This window comes from Telopea speciosissima, chromosome 8 (assembly GCF_018873765.1).
Source record: "Telopea speciosissima isolate NSW1024214 ecotype Mountain lineage chromosome 8, Tspe_v1, whole genome shotgun sequence".
Classification (NCBI taxonomy): Eukaryota; Viridiplantae; Streptophyta; class Magnoliopsida; order Proteales; family Proteaceae; genus Telopea; species Telopea speciosissima.
The window spans coordinates 47410994-47430362 of NC_057923.1; the positions used below are offsets into that span (position 1 = coordinate 47410994).

The 19369-nt window shown below is 39.2% G+C and overlaps 1 protein-coding gene across 3 annotated transcripts in view; it reads right to left on the reverse strand.

Moving 5' to 3' along the window:
• Positions 1-15560, reverse strand: part of LOC122672808 (U3 small nucleolar ribonucleoprotein protein IMP4) — a 52005-nt gene extending 36445 nt beyond the window's left edge. For 2 of the 3 annotated variants that reach the window (XM_043870299.1, XM_043870298.1), the window contains exons 1-7: positions 15340-15560; positions 15070-15258; positions 14858-14941; positions 13697-13806; positions 13530-13580; positions 7831-7974; positions 528-617 (exon numbers count right to left, since the gene is read on the reverse strand). In XM_043870299.1, the coding sequence (XP_043726234.1) occupies positions 528-617; positions 7831-7974; positions 13530-13580; positions 13697-13806; positions 14858-14941; positions 15070-15181 (591 nt within the window). In that variant the 5' untranslated portion in view covers positions 15182-15258; positions 15340-15560. The remainder of the gene's footprint in view (positions 1-527; positions 618-7830; positions 7975-13529; positions 13581-13696; positions 13807-14857; positions 14942-15069; positions 15259-15339) is intronic. The other variant, XM_043870300.1, reaches the window with a different exon arrangement.
• Positions 15561-19369: the final 3809 nt, after the last annotated feature.

Here is a 19369-nt window from a genome sequence, read left to right on the forward strand (position 1 = left end):
CAATCTAACACTATGGGTGTGTTTTTTTTTTTATCCAAGGGTTCAAATATGTTTAGAGGGCTTAAAAAAGGGTTTCGTAGAAGTTTCGGGACATAATTTGCCCATTTGGGTCTTGAATTCCTCACTCAACACCAACCATCGAAGTCTTCCAGGTTTCAACCAAAATTTTACGGTTTTGCAAAATATTTCGGTTTCAAGCCTGGTCGAAACCAAGCTCGAAACCGAAACCCAGAACTATGTTTTTTTTTTGGTGAATTTATTTATTTTTTGGTGAATAACCCAGAACTATGTTACCAGGAGGAACAAACTCAAGGAGCTAATCACAAGCAATATTTAACAAGAAATCAAAACATGACCATGTTAGGATGCTAAGATTAAATTTAAATTTATTGGCACAATTTCCCTATGTGACAATTTAACAAAAAAATTCGAATCATGCAATACTAACTAAAACGGCTACCGACCAAGTGTCAATGCTAACAATTAAACTTTTTGCTTCTGAGGTATGGACATAAACAGGACTGTACCTTGGTGGAGAAATTGTCAAGAATTATATGAGGATAAACCTCAGGCATTGTTCCTATTGACTTCCTGTCTTTTATGTCATGTCTTGTAACCTGCAGCCAAATAAGATATCAGAATATCCTTGCCCAAATCAGTTAACTCAAAAAGAATCAAAAATTGGTAGAGAGGAAACTCGAAAACAAAGGGGGGACTTCATAAAAAAATCATATACAATCCATTTTACTGTGATAGATATCATATTTCCCTCACAGTACCACATTTTACAGTACATTCTGCCAAGCTCAACTTCTTACTTTGGATGACATCCTTAGCTCATTACTACATAATCATCTTATTACTAAAGGGGTTTTAAAGCAGACACGAAGATAGGTCAAAAAAAATAACGAGGGCCCCAAATTTTACTTAATAAATTAGATGCCAATTAAGGGTTCCTAGGTCCTAACTTAACCGAACTGAACAATGAAGATGAAATCCAATAAAGTAGAACCAGTTCTCTAGCACCAAATAATCATAGAGGAGATCAAACAAACTGGACAACCAAAATAAGATAAAATGCCCAGTTGACTGGTCTGCACTCTACAATCACCGTTGCTGAATCTCCCTCAACAATGGCCTTCCTCAAGCCAAAGCAATGGCAATTTCCATACCTTCATAACAACACTTGTGCCACTGAATGGTTTGGGACTCCCAATGAGTCTTTAGTTCTCCTTATGTATTGTTAAGAAGAGCACGAGTTCACCGGGGAGTCCCTATCGCGGCTGACTACTAATTCTGTTACTACTTTATTTTTGTTTCTTTCCTAATTAATGTTATATTTCCTAGTTTAATTTGGATTCTATTTTTAAGTTTATTTCCAGGACTCTAGGATTCCTACTTGTAGTCTGACATTGGAGTCCTAGCTTTTGTAACTTTGTTTCTATCGATAGTGGGGGGGTACTGCTGAATCGATCTACTATTTGTCTCCGCAGTCTCGACCTCTTTTCTCTCTGTGATTGCTGGTATTCAGTCAATGACATTGTGTTAACAAAACAATTAATGTGTAATTGCTTGAATGATCAATATGATCAAGCAAGCCTTGTATTTATAATATCAAAGAATACATGAAAAAGACAGAAATACCCCTAGCTTAGCCGACTTTACTAGGCAGTACATAAAACATAAAACAAACCCAAAAAAGGACCAGAATACCCCCACGGTATTCTGGTGTACATTATTCAACACTCCCCCTCAAGTTGGAGCGAAAATGTCAATCATGCCCAACTTGGATAAATTAGAATGAAACATCTTTCCAGGCAGTCCCTTGGTGAATATATCAGCAAGCTGATCAGTAGACTTCCCAAAAGGAACACAAATCAGCCATTCTTCCAATTTTTCCTTGATGAAATGTCTATCCACTTCAACATGCTTGATACGATCATGCTATACCGGATTATGTGCAATGTTGCTTGCAGCCTTGTTGTCACAGTACAACGTCATAAGGAGACGGATAAGAACACCAAGGTCATGTAGCAAATCTTTCAGCCAAAGCAACTCACAAATGCCTTGTGTCATAGCACGAAATTCTGCTTCAGCACTAGAACGAGCCACCACATTCTGCTTCTTGCTACGCCAAGTAACAAGATTGTCACCTACAAAAGAACAATACCCAGAGATAGACTTGCGATCTGGAGAACCAGCCCAATCAGCATCAGTGTATGCCTCTATCCTTAGGTGATCATGAGGAGACAGGAGAATGCCTTTGCCTAGAACTGACATCAAGTAGTGAAGAATACGAAGAACAGCCTCAATGTGGGAAGAGTAGGGATCATGCATGAACTGACTCACAGTACTCACAGCAACAGCAATGTCAAGACGAGTGTGTGAGAGATAAATCAACTTCCCCACTAGTCTTTGGTACCGGCCTTTATCAACAGGATCACCCTCCTTTTGTCTAAGGCGAGCATTAGCATCCATAAGAGTATCTGAAGGTTGACATCCTAACAAACCAGTTTCAGTCAATAAATCTAAGACATACTTCCTTTGGGAGAGAAAGATGCCCTTATAAGATCTGGCAACTTCAATCCCAAGAAAGTACCTTAGCTTTCCTAGATCCTTAATCTCAAACTCTTGTCCAAGAAATGTCTTCAAACGGCTGATCTCATCACCATCATTGGCAGTGACCACAATATCATCAATGTAGACTATAAGAACAGTGATGTTTTCACCAACCCTCTTTATAAAAATAGTGTAATCAGCATTACTTTGCTTGTAGCCCACAGAAATCATGGCCTTGTGAAACCGGCTAAACCATGCTCGAAGTAACTGCTTAAGCCCATAAAGTGTACGCTTCAATCTACACACTTTGCCTTAGTTTTTTGCGCAAGAGAACCCAGGTGGAATGTCCATATCAACCTCCTCGTCAAGCTCTCTATTGAGAAAAGCAATCTTCACATCCAGTTGCTATAAATCCCATCCAAGATTGACTGCACAAGATAACAAAACTCGGACAGTATTCAGCTTTGCAACAAGGGCAAAGGTCTCCTGGTAATCAATCCCATATGTCTGAGTGAACCCTTTTGCCACGAGTCATGCCTTATATCTATCCACAGTGCCATCCACCTTCTGTTTCACTACAAACACCCACTTGCATCCAACAGTCATTTTCCCTGGTGGAAGAACCACAAGCTCCCATGTGTCATTTTTTTTTTCAAGGCTTCCATTTCACCCATCATTGCCGCCTTCCACTTTCCATCTGAAAGAGCTTCCTGCCAATTTTAAGGAATACGAACAAAAGAAAGAGAAGAAACAAAAGCACGAAAAGATGGAAAAGGGAATCATAAGAAACAAAATGAGATATAGGATGTTGAGTGCAAGCCTTAACACCTTTGCGAATAGCAATAGGTAAGTCAAGAGAAGAAGTATTATCAAGTGGAGAAGTAGGTTCTAGATTCGGGGTTGGTAACTGGATGGGTACTTATGTTATAGTGGATTGAAGCTGCTTATGTCTGATTCTGCTCTTTGCACAAACCTTCAAATTTGACGCATCAATCCTCCGCTAAAATTCACCAATGGTTTTCTGGACTGCAGTGATCACCCCCTGAGCAGGAATTTCGGTAATCTCCCCCTGTGTAATCTCAACAGGGGACTTGGAGCCAAGAACCCGAGTGGGCAGCCTATTAATTAAATAGGCCGCAATGAGGACAGCATCCCCCCCCCCCAAATAAAAGGATGGAACATGTTGAGCAAACATAAGTGCTCTAGACACCTCCAAGAGAAGGCGATTTTTTCTCTCAGCCACACCATTTTGGGCTAGAGTATCAACACAATTGGTCTGATGGAGAATCCCATGGGCAGCAAGGTATTTTTCAAACTGACCTTCCATATACTCTGTCCCATTGTCACTTCTTAAGACTCTGAGAGTGGCATTAAATTGGCTCTGAACCATCTTATGAAAATGCTGAAAACAGGAAAAAAACCTCATTTTTTGTGTGCATCAGGTAGATCCAAGTGGATCTAGAATAATAGTCTATAAATGTGACAAACCACTGATGACCAGAAATAGAGACTTTACGACTGTGACCCCACACATCAATATGAACTAAGTGAAATAGGGAAGAACTTCTTTTATTAGAAATAGGATAAGTTGAACATGTCTGTTTGGCTAAGACACAAGCCTTACAAAAAAATTCTTTCTTATTATAATGTTTAACCAAAGCTAGAAATAAATAGGATAAAATTCTTAAGGGGGGGTGTCCTAATCTAGAATGTCATTGGTGTAATTCAGAGGAGAAAGAAGAAGGCTGACATAGTTGGGAAGGTAATGCTCTTGGAGGAAGATGTCCATCATCAAGCAGGTACAATCCACCATGCACTTTACCCGATCCAATCGTCTTCCCCGATTCCAGTTCCTGAAAAACACAATGAGTTGGAAGAACAAAATGAGGAACGGTGTTAGCAATGATTTACCATATTAAGATTTATGGAATTTTTAGATTTGAGAAAAAACCCAGCATTAAAAAGTTGAAAATTGAACCTACCGCCGAAAATCCAGTTTTTGTTCTTGAACTAGAGGGTTGACTTTTTGTCCTTCTGGAATTTGATTTTTTAACTATTTTTATTGGATTCAAATAAGGGGTATTTGCTCATTTATGAATAATATCTTAAGTATTCATTTACTTAAATGATATTAGGCATAAATAAGTATCTGTCCTAGTTTCTAGCATAAATAAGTGTATGTATACCAAGGTTTGCATAAATAGGTGTCTGTATATCAAGATTTCCCACCAAGATGAACAAAACCACGAGATCTCGCCGAGATGGGGTAATAAATGGTATCAAGATGACCAAAACAACGAGATCTCCCGAGATGGGGTAATTTTTCGTATCGCCTGACATCTCGTCTCGAGGTCTTGAAAAAGCGAGAAACTCGTCGAGATCTCACGAGTTTTAGTTCCCTAGGTGTGGGGAGAGATATCAATGCAGAGTTGTAGCGCCGTTGGGCTGTTACATCTGACAGCATTGAATTCACAGAAAGGGGAAGAATGGAGAGTGCAGCTACTTTTAGTTTCATAGGAAAGGGGAATGGGATGTGGAGGCTGCATGGGAGGATGGGCAGGCGTAGAGAGGAGCAGAAAGACCGCCAGAACAATGCATGAAGCAGCGGCAAATAGGGGTGAAGTGATCATCAAGGCTGCAGCAGGTGGATTCAATCGGAAACAAGCTGGACTGCTGATTTCAAATTGTCACATTTTAAATGAGGTTGAAATTGGTCAAACTGATGAATCCTCTCTTCCTTTGACTGTCTTTGTCGGCGTCGAAGAATTGCTGCATGGGGACAGAGGACGATTTACCCGTTCGAGTACACGGATTGCTGACTTCTGCTTCGATTGCTACGGGTTACAGACCTTTCTATCCAGTTTGAATTTATGCTCGACTTTTGGAGCATATGGGTTGTCTGCCACAAATCCACACAAGCGATCTTCCAAACCAACGACCCCATTCATTCAGGTTGAGGGTTCTGTTCACTATCAAAAAATAAAATCTAGTAATCTACCAACCATTGTCCGTGCCATGGATTTCAGGAATAAGGTCATGAATTTATGTGGCAGGGACTCAAGGTGCTGGCCAGTGAAACGAGGCATTGCACATTGCCAGAGGGCTGGAACAGCTATAAGATGTTGAATTATTTCACAATGCAGTCAATGGTAAAGAGAACAAGAGCAAATTCTGAAGTAACAACTGAGAAATTCAGTACTCCATCTGTGATCCTCAATAGCAAAAACAGAGGACTGATTTCGCCTTTTCCATTAGCACCTATGAGATTGGATCGTTTTCACCCCTGGTCAGGGTGGGGGCAGCGACAGGGAGGGAGGGGTGGAGGCAGGGATAAACAAAGAGGGAGAGATTGAAGGATGGAGGTAGGGGAGGGGAAGGTTTTGGTGACGAGGGGCAGGTTGCAGAGTGAGGGAGGTGAAGACGGGAGAGAGAGAGAGAGAGAGAGAGTAATTATAAAAAAGTTCTTACTTAAAAGAAAGAAGAGAAATATAATCAAGGGTAAAACAGGGAAATAAAAATCGGTTACAACAATCGATTGCAACCACCTTATTTACAAACAGATTGTCCCATATATATATATATATATATATGTGTGTGTGTGTGTGTGTGGTAAAGGGACTGTCGGAATGACACCTTTATAGGTGTATTTAGAACATGTGACCTTCTTTTGATTGCCCTTTATCTTATTCCCAAAAGTGTAAAACAAAAAGGTTTTCACAACAATTTGGGTTGTAAGTGTACTTAACTATTTACGTCATTTTCAAGAGTTGTCGTTATCTTGCACGCATTTTGATTATACATGTGAAATGACTTTTTTTTGTGGGGTGAATAAAAATTCATTACCATAGAGAGAAAACAAGAAGCCCCCCAGAATTCAGAGGGAGAAAAAAAAAAGAAGAGAACATCCTACAATACATAGGGCTAACCAACCCCCTAGGGGGAAGGGGAGAGAAGAGAAGGGAGACCCCAGGAAGCAACAATGAGCCTGTTCCTTGGGGAGTTCACACAAGGGGAGGGGTGGAAGGGGAGAAAAATATGGAGCTGACATCCAAAGAGATGGAATCCCAAATCTCTCTGAAAGACCTAGAGTTGGTAGTCCATCTCCTAATGTTGCGCTCCATCCAAATATGCGAAATGAAAGACCTAGCATTGGTAAAATGACATATCTTACCCTCACTAAAAGAAAAAGTGTGATACTAAAAGGAAAAAATTAGGGTGAACAAATTAATTGACACCTTAACGGGTGTAAATAAGAAAATCCACATATATATATATATATATATATAATAAATATATCCCCCCCACCTCCCAATTAGGCATGATTCGAATAATGATTCGACTAATAGAAATGAGTTTATTCCAAGAGTTTTTGACCTATTGAGCTCTGCAAACGTGGCTGAAGGCTCTTGTTCTGACCTAGGTCTGAATTCTACTGCAAATCAGGTGTTCTCTCTTCAATCCTTTCTTCCTATTCTTCTTCTAACCCTTCTACTTCTCCCTGATTTCTTCTCTCCCTGCACTGATCCCTAAATCTGAGTATATCTTTGTTGAAACTGAATTCCACCTTCTAAATCTGGTTACCTGAGATCTATTACATAATTATTAACTGTTCTTCAATTCTAATCATCAGATTCGGCAAAGATTCCTTACTACTTGATTACAGCTTACTTATAAAGCAACCTGGTTTCATCAAACTTCCTGCCTCTGATTTTCAAGATTGGGATATTGGTATCTATCTGCTAAAACCTCACATTCGACCAGGTTTTCTGCTTGATCTGTCTATTGAATTGAAAGATATTGAATTTCTCTAATCCTGTCCCTGTTCTGCTCTATGGAATTGTCTTGCGGTTCAGCAGCCGTGTCGTCTTCTAGATTTCATCTAAGACTCTGAACTGCATTAGGTTGGGGACATGGATTTAGGGATTGGGATCAGATAGCCAGATAGGCCGTGTCATATCAGAATTGGCAGGGACCTATACCAAGTTGACTAGGCAAAAGCCCCAGAACTCCGTCGCAACAGACCTGGATAGCCCCTGTGGTGCCCAAACTCTGCCATCCCAGGAACGTATCGGATGAGTTACTTCAGCATAGAATTGAGATTGGGATCACTGAGTTCAAGAACTAAAATCTTGATGGAGGAACTTTACCCGGATGGTTGCTCTTTTATCACCTTCTATAGTAGGAAGAGGAATTTATTTCCCCACCTTCATGAAATTTCTTCTTCATAATGAAAAGAGGAAAACAATAATCAAGAGAGATTCAAGTACTAACCACATTGAGTAATCCAAAGTATGCAGTTGGACCAAATGGTAAATGGCATACAATCAAACCATCAGGTTGTCCACGATGCTCATGAACCAGCACAACATCTGTAAAGTCATGTGCACGGCATGTTTCAATAATTTCAGAAATGACCTGCAACAATGCAAACCAGGAACAGAGGTTCATAGATTTCTTCAGTATTTGGATAAAATCTAGGATCAAACTAATATCTGTAGACTCGCACAATATTAAGATAAACAGTACAAGTGAAACAGAGCAAGTCCCTCAGAAGTTTGTAAATATAGGATTCCTAACGAGGGCCTGCAACCTAAAAACTTATCTCATTCATATTCCATCTCGTCTGCAAAAATACTACATGTTTTAAAATCCAGGAATCTACCAACTGTCCAAAGGGGGATACCTTCAAAGAGGGGCCAGTAGATCTATATGGAAGTATACAGTTGCGAAGGAGAGAGAGATCATTTATGCTTGAATTTATGCTCGGGCTACATCCCTACATATATTTGCTTGCTATGAAAACTAAGTCCAACCTCAAAATGGTCAAACTGTGGATTCCACGGGTAAAAACCCCAAACGGACTGTTTGCAACTTTCTGTGGAAACAACAAAAATGTCCAGCTCTGTAAAGGGGTTACTTTGAATTTTATTAAGTAGTTGATGCCTTGATGGATGGAGGAATCTTGTATCTTTTGGGCATCACAAAGCAAAGAGTTCAGATGGAATTCTACTTTAATGCCTTTTTTGTTTGTGCACTTGTATATCTTGAGATTTTTTTGGATTGACCCCCTAATCAAAAAGTTTTGACTAATAAAAAAAACTATAATGAAATAACGAATAGAAGCAAAGGGTTTTCAAGGAAAAAAAGTAAACTGGTTGTGTAAGAAAATTTCTTAATGGAGTATTAAAAAAGAAAATAGCAATAAATAATATAAGAAAAAATAAAAGTTCCGATCCAAATTGAAAAATAGCAGTCCTTGAACACAAAGGGCAACATGGAATTATTTCAACTACTCACAAAACTAGCATCAGAAAATTTTCAATAGAAAAATAATCATTTACTTCTCGTCATAAAAATGTTTTTTTACTAACTCCTAAATGAAAGAGTCATTAAGTAATTTATAAGATCCCCATGCTTTGAGGTCTTACTCTGCACAACTTAGCTCTATCTAAACTTATTTATGGAAGAAGACTTACCCAACCAAGATATAGAAAGAATGTACTAAAATAAAGACCAGACTTGGACCAAGACCATAGTTATCAAGGCGTCGCCATGGCGTCCAAACTCCTTGGGCGCCATGGCGGGCGCCTTGCCGCCATGGCGGTGTCGCCTTATTTTTTTACCCTCCAAAACGCCATGGTCGCCTTCCCGCCTTGATAACTATGACCAAGACTATCTATCAAAACAGGCTAATGAATCCTAAATAGAACATAAACAAGCAGGTTGATACTAAATCCTTCATAATATGAAAAAGAAGAAACTCATATGCTTCATAGTTAGGCTCTGCATACAAGAAGCTTAACCTAGAGGCATCAGTTCCATGCATCCAAAGCCTTCATTCCTTGCCTAACACAAACTAAAAAGATGATTGATTTAACAAAAAAAAAAAAAAAAAGGATTAGCTGTACCCTATCAGACACGATACAATATTTTTAGAGGTAAAAAAGCTAAGGTGTTGGATGACTTTAAACTTTGGTATATATGTTTAGAGGTAAAAAAGCTAAGGTGTTGGATGACTTTAAACTTTGGTATAATGCAGATCAAAGTAATAATAGTGGAGTGGGTGTAGTAGAGGACAAAAATCTAGAGAATGACATGGTGGATATTAGAAGATTTGGAGATATGACCATATCCATCAAACTTGTGTTGGAGAAAGAGGTTGTCCATATAATTAGCGCTTACGCACCCCGACTAGGATTGGATGAAAATAGTAAGTTACAATTTTGGGAACTCATGGATGGATAAGTACAAGGTTTTCGTCAAGGTGAAAAGATATTAATGTAAGACTAGAACTAAAATACGTCTAATCCCAGACAAGATCAAATAGGAAAACCCTCCAATAAACAAGAAATCATATGAGGGAACCAAGGGAACAATTTCCTTGGTTGAAGTAACAAATAAAAAACCCACAAATTTGTAACCTGTTGAAGCAGCAATGATCTTGATGTGGTAATCTTCAAGAAATTGATGTGACAATCAGTTGAAAGAAATCCCAACAGTTTGCAGCACTCTTGAGATCGATTTGAACAAAATTAGGGTTTGGATTCAAGAACCGTTGGAAGGAGATGGGGGAATGGAATGGGCATGTCACCGTAGGCCTCTCACCTATCCTATCTCAGGATTTCAACATTGTACAAGCAACTTTTCTATTCATTCAAATTCGTGTACAATACTGGCCTTCCTTACAAACTTATATAGAAGACTCAAAAATAGACTTAAGACAACTAAAAAGGAGAGGCCTAACCCAATCCTTCACTAATAAGGTCTCGTAAATTGATTAGGAAAGTGAAATAATAAATAAAACAAGCTCAAAATAGGACTCTAACTAAACTAATGAACTAAATCCCGTTTTCCTACTTTCTACCCATATTTTAGGCCCATTAAACAAGCCCATCACACAAAAAATACCATGGGATCAAAAGCCAAACACCTACATAACCCAACCCAAAGCTTATTTTCAATAAAATAAGCCCTCTAAGTGACTTATCTACATCAATTATTCTAGGGGGTTATCTGAATGGACAGGTTGTGAGAGATCAAAGTCTATGAAGGTGTACATGGAGGCTCTGGATTGGGAGAACAAAATGAGGAGCGGGTCTCAGTTTTAGACTTTGGGGAGCTTAAGATTTATCCATTGTGAACATTTTAAAAAAAAAAAAAACAAAAAGAGAGAGAGTAGCATTTAGTTACTTACAAAAGTGGGCATCATATCAGCCAAATAGATTTCTTCCTAACAAGAAGGTCTGACAGATTGTTTTGTATGGACTATAAGGTTATACTTGGTGAGAACCTAACCACCCTACATAAATTGGTGGTTCTGAAAAAGTGCCTTAGTACGCAGAAGCGTAAGATAAGAGAGCCTATTTTCCCTGAGATAAGGTGGTGGAGATTAAGAAGAGATTCCTTGAATTTATTTATTGATAAAGTGGGACTTTGAGAGAGACAATAATACGATGTGCGACGAGCTGACGAGTTGTATTAAGAAAGTTTCTAAAGAGGCTCTAAGGGAATCGAAAGGTATACATCATGCCCCTAGGGAGACTTGGTGGTAGGATGATGAGGTCCAAGCACAGCCATTAAGACTAAGAAAGCTAGTTTTAAGATATGGCAAAGGACTAATGAGGGGAGGATCTAAAAAGGTATAAATATGCCAAAGATAAGTTAAGAAGATTGTGGGAAAGCAAAGGGCAACGAAAAATGAAGACCTTTATAATAATCTGATCACAAAGGATGGGAAAAAACTATTTATAAGATGGCTAAAATGAGAGAAAGGAAGAGTACAGATTCCGACCATGTTAGATGTATTAAAAGTGATGATGATGGAGAACTAATAAAGAATGAGACCATTAAGGAGAGATGGAAAGAGTATTTTTATGGCCTACTTAATGAACACTTTTTTACTAATAGGGCTTTGGAATGCTGCATTACCCATCTTGACATCACACGGCGTAGATATATACACAAAATTAGGGTGACTAAAGTAAAACAAGCCTTAAGAGATGAAAGTCGGCAAGGCACCAGGCCCAAAGGGGGTGGTCCCTATAAAACTGTGGAAGAGCTTAGGAATCTGTGGTATATCTTGGCTAACCAAGCTGTTTAACAAGATTATGACAACAAAGAAAATGTCAAATGAATGGAGGAAAGCAATGTGGTCCCGATTTACAAAAATAAAGGTGATATTCAGAGTTGCAATAACTATAGGAGCATAAAACTAATGAGTCATATAACGAAGTTATGGGAAAGAGTTATTGAAACCCACCTGAGAAATGAAACTACTATTTCAGAGAACCAATTTGGTTTTATACCAGGAAGATCTACAATGGAAGCTTTTTTCTTACTTAGGAGACTCATGGAAAGATATAGAGAAGGCAAGAGGGATCTCCATATGGTCTTTATTGACCTAGACAAAGCCTACGATAGAGTTCGTAGAAGGTTAATCTGGAGTATACTTGAGAAGAGAAGGAGGTCATGTAAACATGTGGACATAATTAAAGATATATATGATGGTGTGGTGACTAGCATAAGAACTGTGGGAGGTTAAGGTAGTGAATTCTCAATTACAATTGGGTTACATCAAAGATCAGCCTTGAGCCCTAGTTTGTTTGCGCTTATCGTGGATGATTTAACCAGAGGCACCCAAAATGAGGTTCCCTAAGGTAGGCTTTTTGCGGATGATATTGTTTTAGTGGATGAGACAAAAGAAGGGATTAACACCAAGTTGGAGTTATTGAGATAAACCTTGGAATAAAAAGGTCTTAAGATAAGTAGAACTAAGATGGACTATATGGTGTGTAATTTTAGCCACACTAAGATGGTCAATGAGGTGGTGAATATTGATGAGAAGGAGATTCCACAAAGTGATTATTTTAGATATCTAAGCTCAACCGTAAATAAAGAAGGTGATATAGAGGATGATGCATAGTTGTCAAGGCGTCGCCAAGGCGACTTGGGCGCCTTGGTCGCCTAGGCGGGCGCCTTGGACTCCTTATTCGCCTAGTTGGTGTCGCCTTAAACTTTGGCCCTCTCCACCGCCTTGGGTCGCCTAACCACCATGACAACTATGGGATGATGTGGCCCAGAGGATTAAAATAGGATTAATGAAGTGGAGAGATGTATCCGGAGTGTTGTGTGATCAGCGTATTCCTTTAAAGCTTACAGAAAATTTTATAGGACTATCATACCACCGGCTATGATGTATGGTGTGGAATGTTGGCAGTTAAGAAGCATCATATAGGAAAACTAAGTGTAGTAAAGATGAGGATGTTGAGATGGATCTGCAGCAAAACTAAGAAGGATAAAGTAACGAATGACCATATTAGAGCTGGTTGAGTATAGCTCCTATTCATGATAAGCTTAGACATAGTTGTCAAGGCGACGCCTAGGCGTCCAAGCGCCTTGGTCGCCTAATTGGTGTTGCCTTGATTTTGGGCCCTCTCCAACGCCTTGCGTCCCCTAGGCGCCGTGACAACTATTAGCTTCGAGAGAGTTGTTTGAGGTGGCATGGCCAAGTTCAAGGGAGGCCTTGAGATGCCCAATTTGGAAGAATGATTTGATTCATATTGAGGGAACTAAAAGAGTCAGGGGCAGGCCTAAATTAAACATAGAAGTGGTAGAGGAAAGACATGCTTAGCTCGCCTAGTATCATGTATGACTTCGAATAGAACTGATTGGAGAGCAAGGATCCATGTGGTCAACCCCATTTAGTTGGGATAAGGTTCTGTTGTTGTTGCATCCCCCAAATCCATGCATATTTTATTTTTATTACAAATCTTATGGGATTTGGTGTTATAGATTGGTGTTTCAGCATTGCATACCCTTCCATACACATTGTAGATTTCAGTATGCTATTCTTAATTTTATGAGATACATTCAAGAAATCATGGAGATCAAACCATGTAGTCATCCAACAAAGATTTTGACCAGACATAAGCTTAAATCAGAAAATGGAAAATAACAAGCAAGACACCAACCTGGCCACCACGATTCATTCGTTGGGCATTAGGAAAGACAAACTTTAGTTCCTGAAAGATGAGTGGTAATATGTTAGCAACCAATATTCAAAACTAAAAGGATAAGCATGTCACAGTGGCAATGAAGCAACGGGGAGTTTGGGGGGGGGGGGGGGGGGGGAACAAACCTTCACAAATTGAGTAAGAGGAGCACTAGGATTACGAGATGTAGTCAATAAAATTTTAGGATCCTTCTCTGTCGCATTCGCATACTCATCATCAATGCTCGTTCGTGGTACTAAGCTCATACAATACAAAGCAACAAGAACATGTTAAATATTATCTTAAAAAGGCTTTTGTATAAAACAAACATACTGTAAAGACTCGCAATCATTGTGAATTGATCCTTGGAGGGGGACAGGGAGGAGCAATATGGCCTTCTAAAGTCAACCTAAGTCAGTGCAGATGGTGTCAGGACTCAGGACGGGCAAAAGATAAAGTAATGTTATGGGATTCTTCTAGCAGAGAATGCAGAAATCCTACTATGGCAGAGATCAGAAGTAGAAATATTTTCTTTTCTTTTTTTTTTGGCTTAGATGGATAGGTTCCTCTTTATGCATAGTGTATATCAGGCCATGTAAATCATATAAGGCCTTTTTATATTTTGTTAATACAACAAAAGCTTGAACCATAACCCCCCCCCCCCCACACACACACACACACAAAAGTAATTCTTGTTGTAAACAACAACTCAGCCTTATCCAAACTAAATGGGGTTGGCTACATAGCTACATGGATCCTTGCCCTCCAATCAGCTCTATTTGAGATCATACTTGATACTAATTCTCGTTGTAGACATAGAAACTAATAGATCTTTCTCATAACCCAAGTTCTCTTTCTTTCTTTTTGCTAACTATCTCAATTCCACTTGTTCTGCAACAAAGGTTTCGCAGTTATTATATGAGAGGATATATAAATCAATCCGGAAGGCCAATAGAAGGGTTTTTCCCCCCCTTTTCTTCCATCTGTTTAGAGAGCGGATATCAGTAAAAGCTTTGGTACTTAGATGGTATGATATACAACTCATTGAACACTTCACAGCATTCAGGTCAAGCAACTCATAGCATGCAATTCCAGCACTTCATGATTCAGAAAATTAACATCAAAAAGTGGTTTTCCAGTTGCAGAATTAAGGTTTTCACTCCTCTATTCTACTGCCAAACGTATTTTCCAAATAAAACTTTTCAAGAATAAATGCTTCAATGCCTCCATAGAAACGGGAATACCGGATATAATTTACATCCAAGAAGCTAATTATGGAATCAAAAGCAAATTTATTATAAATGAACCTGCTGTATTTTCATCCTCAAGATCAATCTCTTGACGCAACGCAGCCTCTTCATTTCTGAGCTCAGTAGGGATTGGTTTTCCCTCTGCAAAACCAAAATCAGAGAATCAACATGAAATGCGTGACATGTTATATAAAAAAGGTGGATAGAAAAGCGGGCATAGACAGATAAGAAGACAGAATGAGAGGGGGAAAAAGTTCTCAAACGGTTACCTTCTAATGCTTCTTTAATCTTTCGCTTCTTCTCGTATAGCAAACGTTCTTTCCCTTCCAAGCTTTTTCGATAGAGGTATTCACGCCTCAAACGGATATTTCTACGCAACATTCTCAGAGATCACTAAAGCTTCTTACACAACGAGCTCCAAACTCCTCTCCAACCACCGTTTAGGGCTAGTTCACAAACTGAAATAAGAATTTTTTTTCACCATTAATATCCAAATAAATTGATTTTGCGTACAAACAGTGCGGAAGTTCAGAGACTACTGCAGATTGAACACAGCTGAACAAAACTTTGCTCAGCTAATGAGCTTCTTTAGGTAGAGCTCGAGCTTATGAGGATCCTTTCATAAGTGAAAGACAAAGCTTTGAAGGGAGACAAAAGAGCTTGGAGAAATAAAACCCAAACAAGTTGCAGGAAGAGTGAATCAGAGTACCTTAACGAACGCCTCTGTTGTAGGGCAGGAGAGAGGAAGAAGGAAAGACGGCTAGACAAAAGCACAGGTGAGGTTTTGGGTTTCATTAGGAAGTGTTTGGAATAGCCTCACTTTGTTATGAGTTATGACTTTCAAAAAACGTTTTTAGTTGTTTTAGTAGTGGGCTGTGTGAAGTGCGAACCAGATCGGTTGGGCTGGCTGGGGCTAAGAGGGGTAGAAAAAGCCCAATCCATGGTTCGAAATCTTAGGATCGGTCATGGTCAATATCAATCCGATATCGATCTAAATCAGTCAAAATCGGTCCAAATTGGCCAAAAAATCGATTTGCTGAATAGGTCCTCGAATAGTTCAATACTGGTCAGAAAATATTAAAAAATAAATAAACAATCACGACCAATACCGATCCGATCCCGAGATTATGAACCACTTTAGAATTTCTCATTACAAACCATTTTGAATTGACCAATCCAATCTTGAGATTCGGGCGATAAGACCGGGTAGACCGATCCAGGGATACTAATACCGGATAGGATCGATCATTACTCGGGATTGATCTAGACCAATACCAATCCCCATATTTAGGTTCTCAGACTTCAAGCCCAAGCCCAATTTGTATTTATATGTTACATTTGGGGTTCTAAAACATGAAATCGGATCAAATCGATGGAAATCGAGATTCACCGATATAGCTCACCTCCTTCAATATTTCAGTCCTCGAGCCTCTCAGCCATGGTTTGAGGAATCGATAATCAGCCGATTCATATCTGTATTGGTGGAGATCGATACCGATTCCTAGCCGATCCCATATCGGTGGATTGGTAAAGATAGGGTAAAAATATAAATAAATAAACACATTTTTTTTTTAAAACCACTACCGATCCAGACCGATATGTATCGGTATCCCGGGTTACCGATACAAAAAAGCTCTCAGCTGAGAACTGCAGTCCTTTTCGCCTCCAGTCTCTCTTTCTTGTCTTTTAAAACCCTCCCCCCCTAATATCTCCTATTCTTCATGGATAATCGGAAGAACCTAGATTGACCATGAAAAATTCTTGCGAGAGAGCGAGAGAGCGAGCGAGCGAAAGCCCGATAGATTTGTTGGATCTGGGTCATCGGAGTCATCTGTGTCCCCAAGCAAGAAGTCTTACGGGTCAAGGTCAGAGTATATACAGTCATGGTGGTAAGAATTCAGCAATCATGATGAGGGACACCTCCTTTGTTATCACAACGAAGAGCAGAAACGAAGCTCAGGAAAGAAGAATCGAACCTGCAAGATCTGTAAAAAGGGCTTCAAATCAGGAAGAGCTCTGGAGTCACCATGCGAGTTCACGTACAGGAAAGGCACAGATGCAGATTACTTCAAGATATCCTCCCAATCCCCGACATTAACAACAACAGCACCTCTCAGATTATCCCCAAACTTCTCCAGACAAACAGAGCTCCCGGGTTTTGGTTTTACCTCACGTTTTAGTCTGGACTCTGGAATAAACAGAAGACTCCTAAACCTAAAAAGGTTCTTTATCGTCTCCATTCATCCACCCCTCCATTTCCTCCATTACATCTCATAGGGGTGAAAATGACCATCCTACCTCCTGCTCACACATACTGCCCTTATTAGATTTTATGGAGGAAATGGAGGGGCAGATAATTGGAGATTATAATTTTCCACCTAAAAGTGATAATTTTTTTTTGTTAGATAAAGTTCTCTGAATTGGGGTGTAGGTGTGTCCAACAAACGATTAAAAAAAAGAGGAGACGGCAAACAGACAGTATGGGTTTTAAACGTGTAGTTTTCAAATAAACGGAACCATAAAAACGACCATATACTAATATATATTAAGAGATAATACCTGAATACTTGCACCTAATGTTCAAAAAAACTAATTACCCAATAAATTTAAAAAAAAAAAAAACAACATAAAAGTAAACGATGAATTGAATTCAAATCCATAAGGCTCTCTTTGGCATCGTTTATATTTATCTTTATGGTCTATTTATAAATAATCAATTATGATAATGGGTTATGGGCTATAAACAATAATCATTTGGTTACTACTAGACTTAATTGATTATATAACGAAAAATATGTTTGGTATGCTTAAGTGAAGAATATATTATAAGTGCAAGAGATTGCTATCTTGGCCTCTAGAACCTGCACACGCACGCTGGCCAATACGCACGCTAGCCAATGGGCATGCACATGCAAGCATCGCCTTGGACAGGATATCTTCCTTTCCATGGTATAGCGCGATACTTTCACGCGCTTCTGTGTCTAGGCGTAGGAGCCATATGGGCCACACGACCAGGTAGTGTCCTTTTCTCCATATTATTATTATATTATTCATATATATATATATATTAAAAAAAGCCTTCCTTTTATATTATATAATACAATATTATAATATATATAATAGTATATATATATATATTATATTTTTTACTATTATATATATTATATTTTATATTATGATACTATATTATATAGTAGATATTATATTATATAATATAAGTGTTAATGTTCAACTGTGGGGGAGCGTGGCCCCTACGCACACGTGGGGCCAATGATAGCATGCGCATTGGCATCATGGGGGTGGCATTTTCACTTTTCATGGGGGAATGATGGTCATTTTGCCCCCCTCTTTGTGTATGGGCGTGGACGGTACACTCCCCCATAGAGAACTTTTCTCCATTATATAAAATGATATATGTTAAGAGAGAGGGTGGGGACGGTGTGGGGTAGGGGTGTCAACCAGTCGGCCTCGATCGGTCTCGGTCGGGCCTCACCAATTTTACAAGCTGCATCGTGTTTGACCGTTTAGGCATTCGGGCTTGCCTTGGACGGGCATGGTACGGTTTCATTTCGATCGGTCGGTGTTTGGTCTTTGATCGAGGCAGCCTTATTCGAGCTAAACGGGTCTAAAACGAGCTAATGAGTCGTTTAACTCTAAGCGGTCTCTAAATGGTGTGGGCTTACTAATTGACATGCAACCTGAATTGTAAGTTCAAACCATCACACCGTTGGGTAGTCACTGTACACCTCAACTCAAAGTCAAATAAAGCTTATCCCAACTAAAATAGCAGTACAACATTGAATAGAAATACATCTAACAAAGTAAGTAGAGGGAAAAATAATAGCAGCACAACACCAAATAGAAACACATCTAACAAACTAAGTAGAGGGGATTAAAAAAATAGCAGCATAATACCAAATAGAAGCACATCTAACAAAGTAAGGTCTAAAAACTAAAACTAAGCCTCATCTCACCTACGTTAAGTGTATCTAACAAAAAAATGTCAAAGACCAACAAAGAAACAAACAAAAAAAATGAAATTTGGAGGGAAGGGGAGGGGAAGTTTATAAGTTAAAGGGTCGGGCTGGGTCGAGCTCTAACAGGACGGTCTAGGTCGGGCCTGGAATTAGTCGGTTCGATCGGGCGCCCAACGGGCTAGGACCCCACACCGGGACCGCTTGATTACTAAACGTGTCGGGCTTAAGCCTGACAAGTTTAGTAATCGGTCGGGCTTTAATCGGGCGGGCTTAGTCGGGCCTGGAATTGACACCCCTAGAGTGAGAGTTGGGGAGAGAGAGAGAAGCAAAAGAGAGGTTTATTCTAATTTTTATTAATTTTACCATTTTATCCCAACTTAAGTAGTAATTATGCACATGTTTTTTAATGGTACCCGCATAAATAAACATTACCAGTTTATGGTGATAAATCATAAACAACTCTCTAGTTGTTTTGGGGTTTTTTTTTTAAATTCTAAAAATTAAATTACAATTTCATTTATTACCCTAAAAAACGTATACGCGTATTAAACGGACGTTTAAAACGTGGAATCTAGCCGTACCCGTTTTTTCC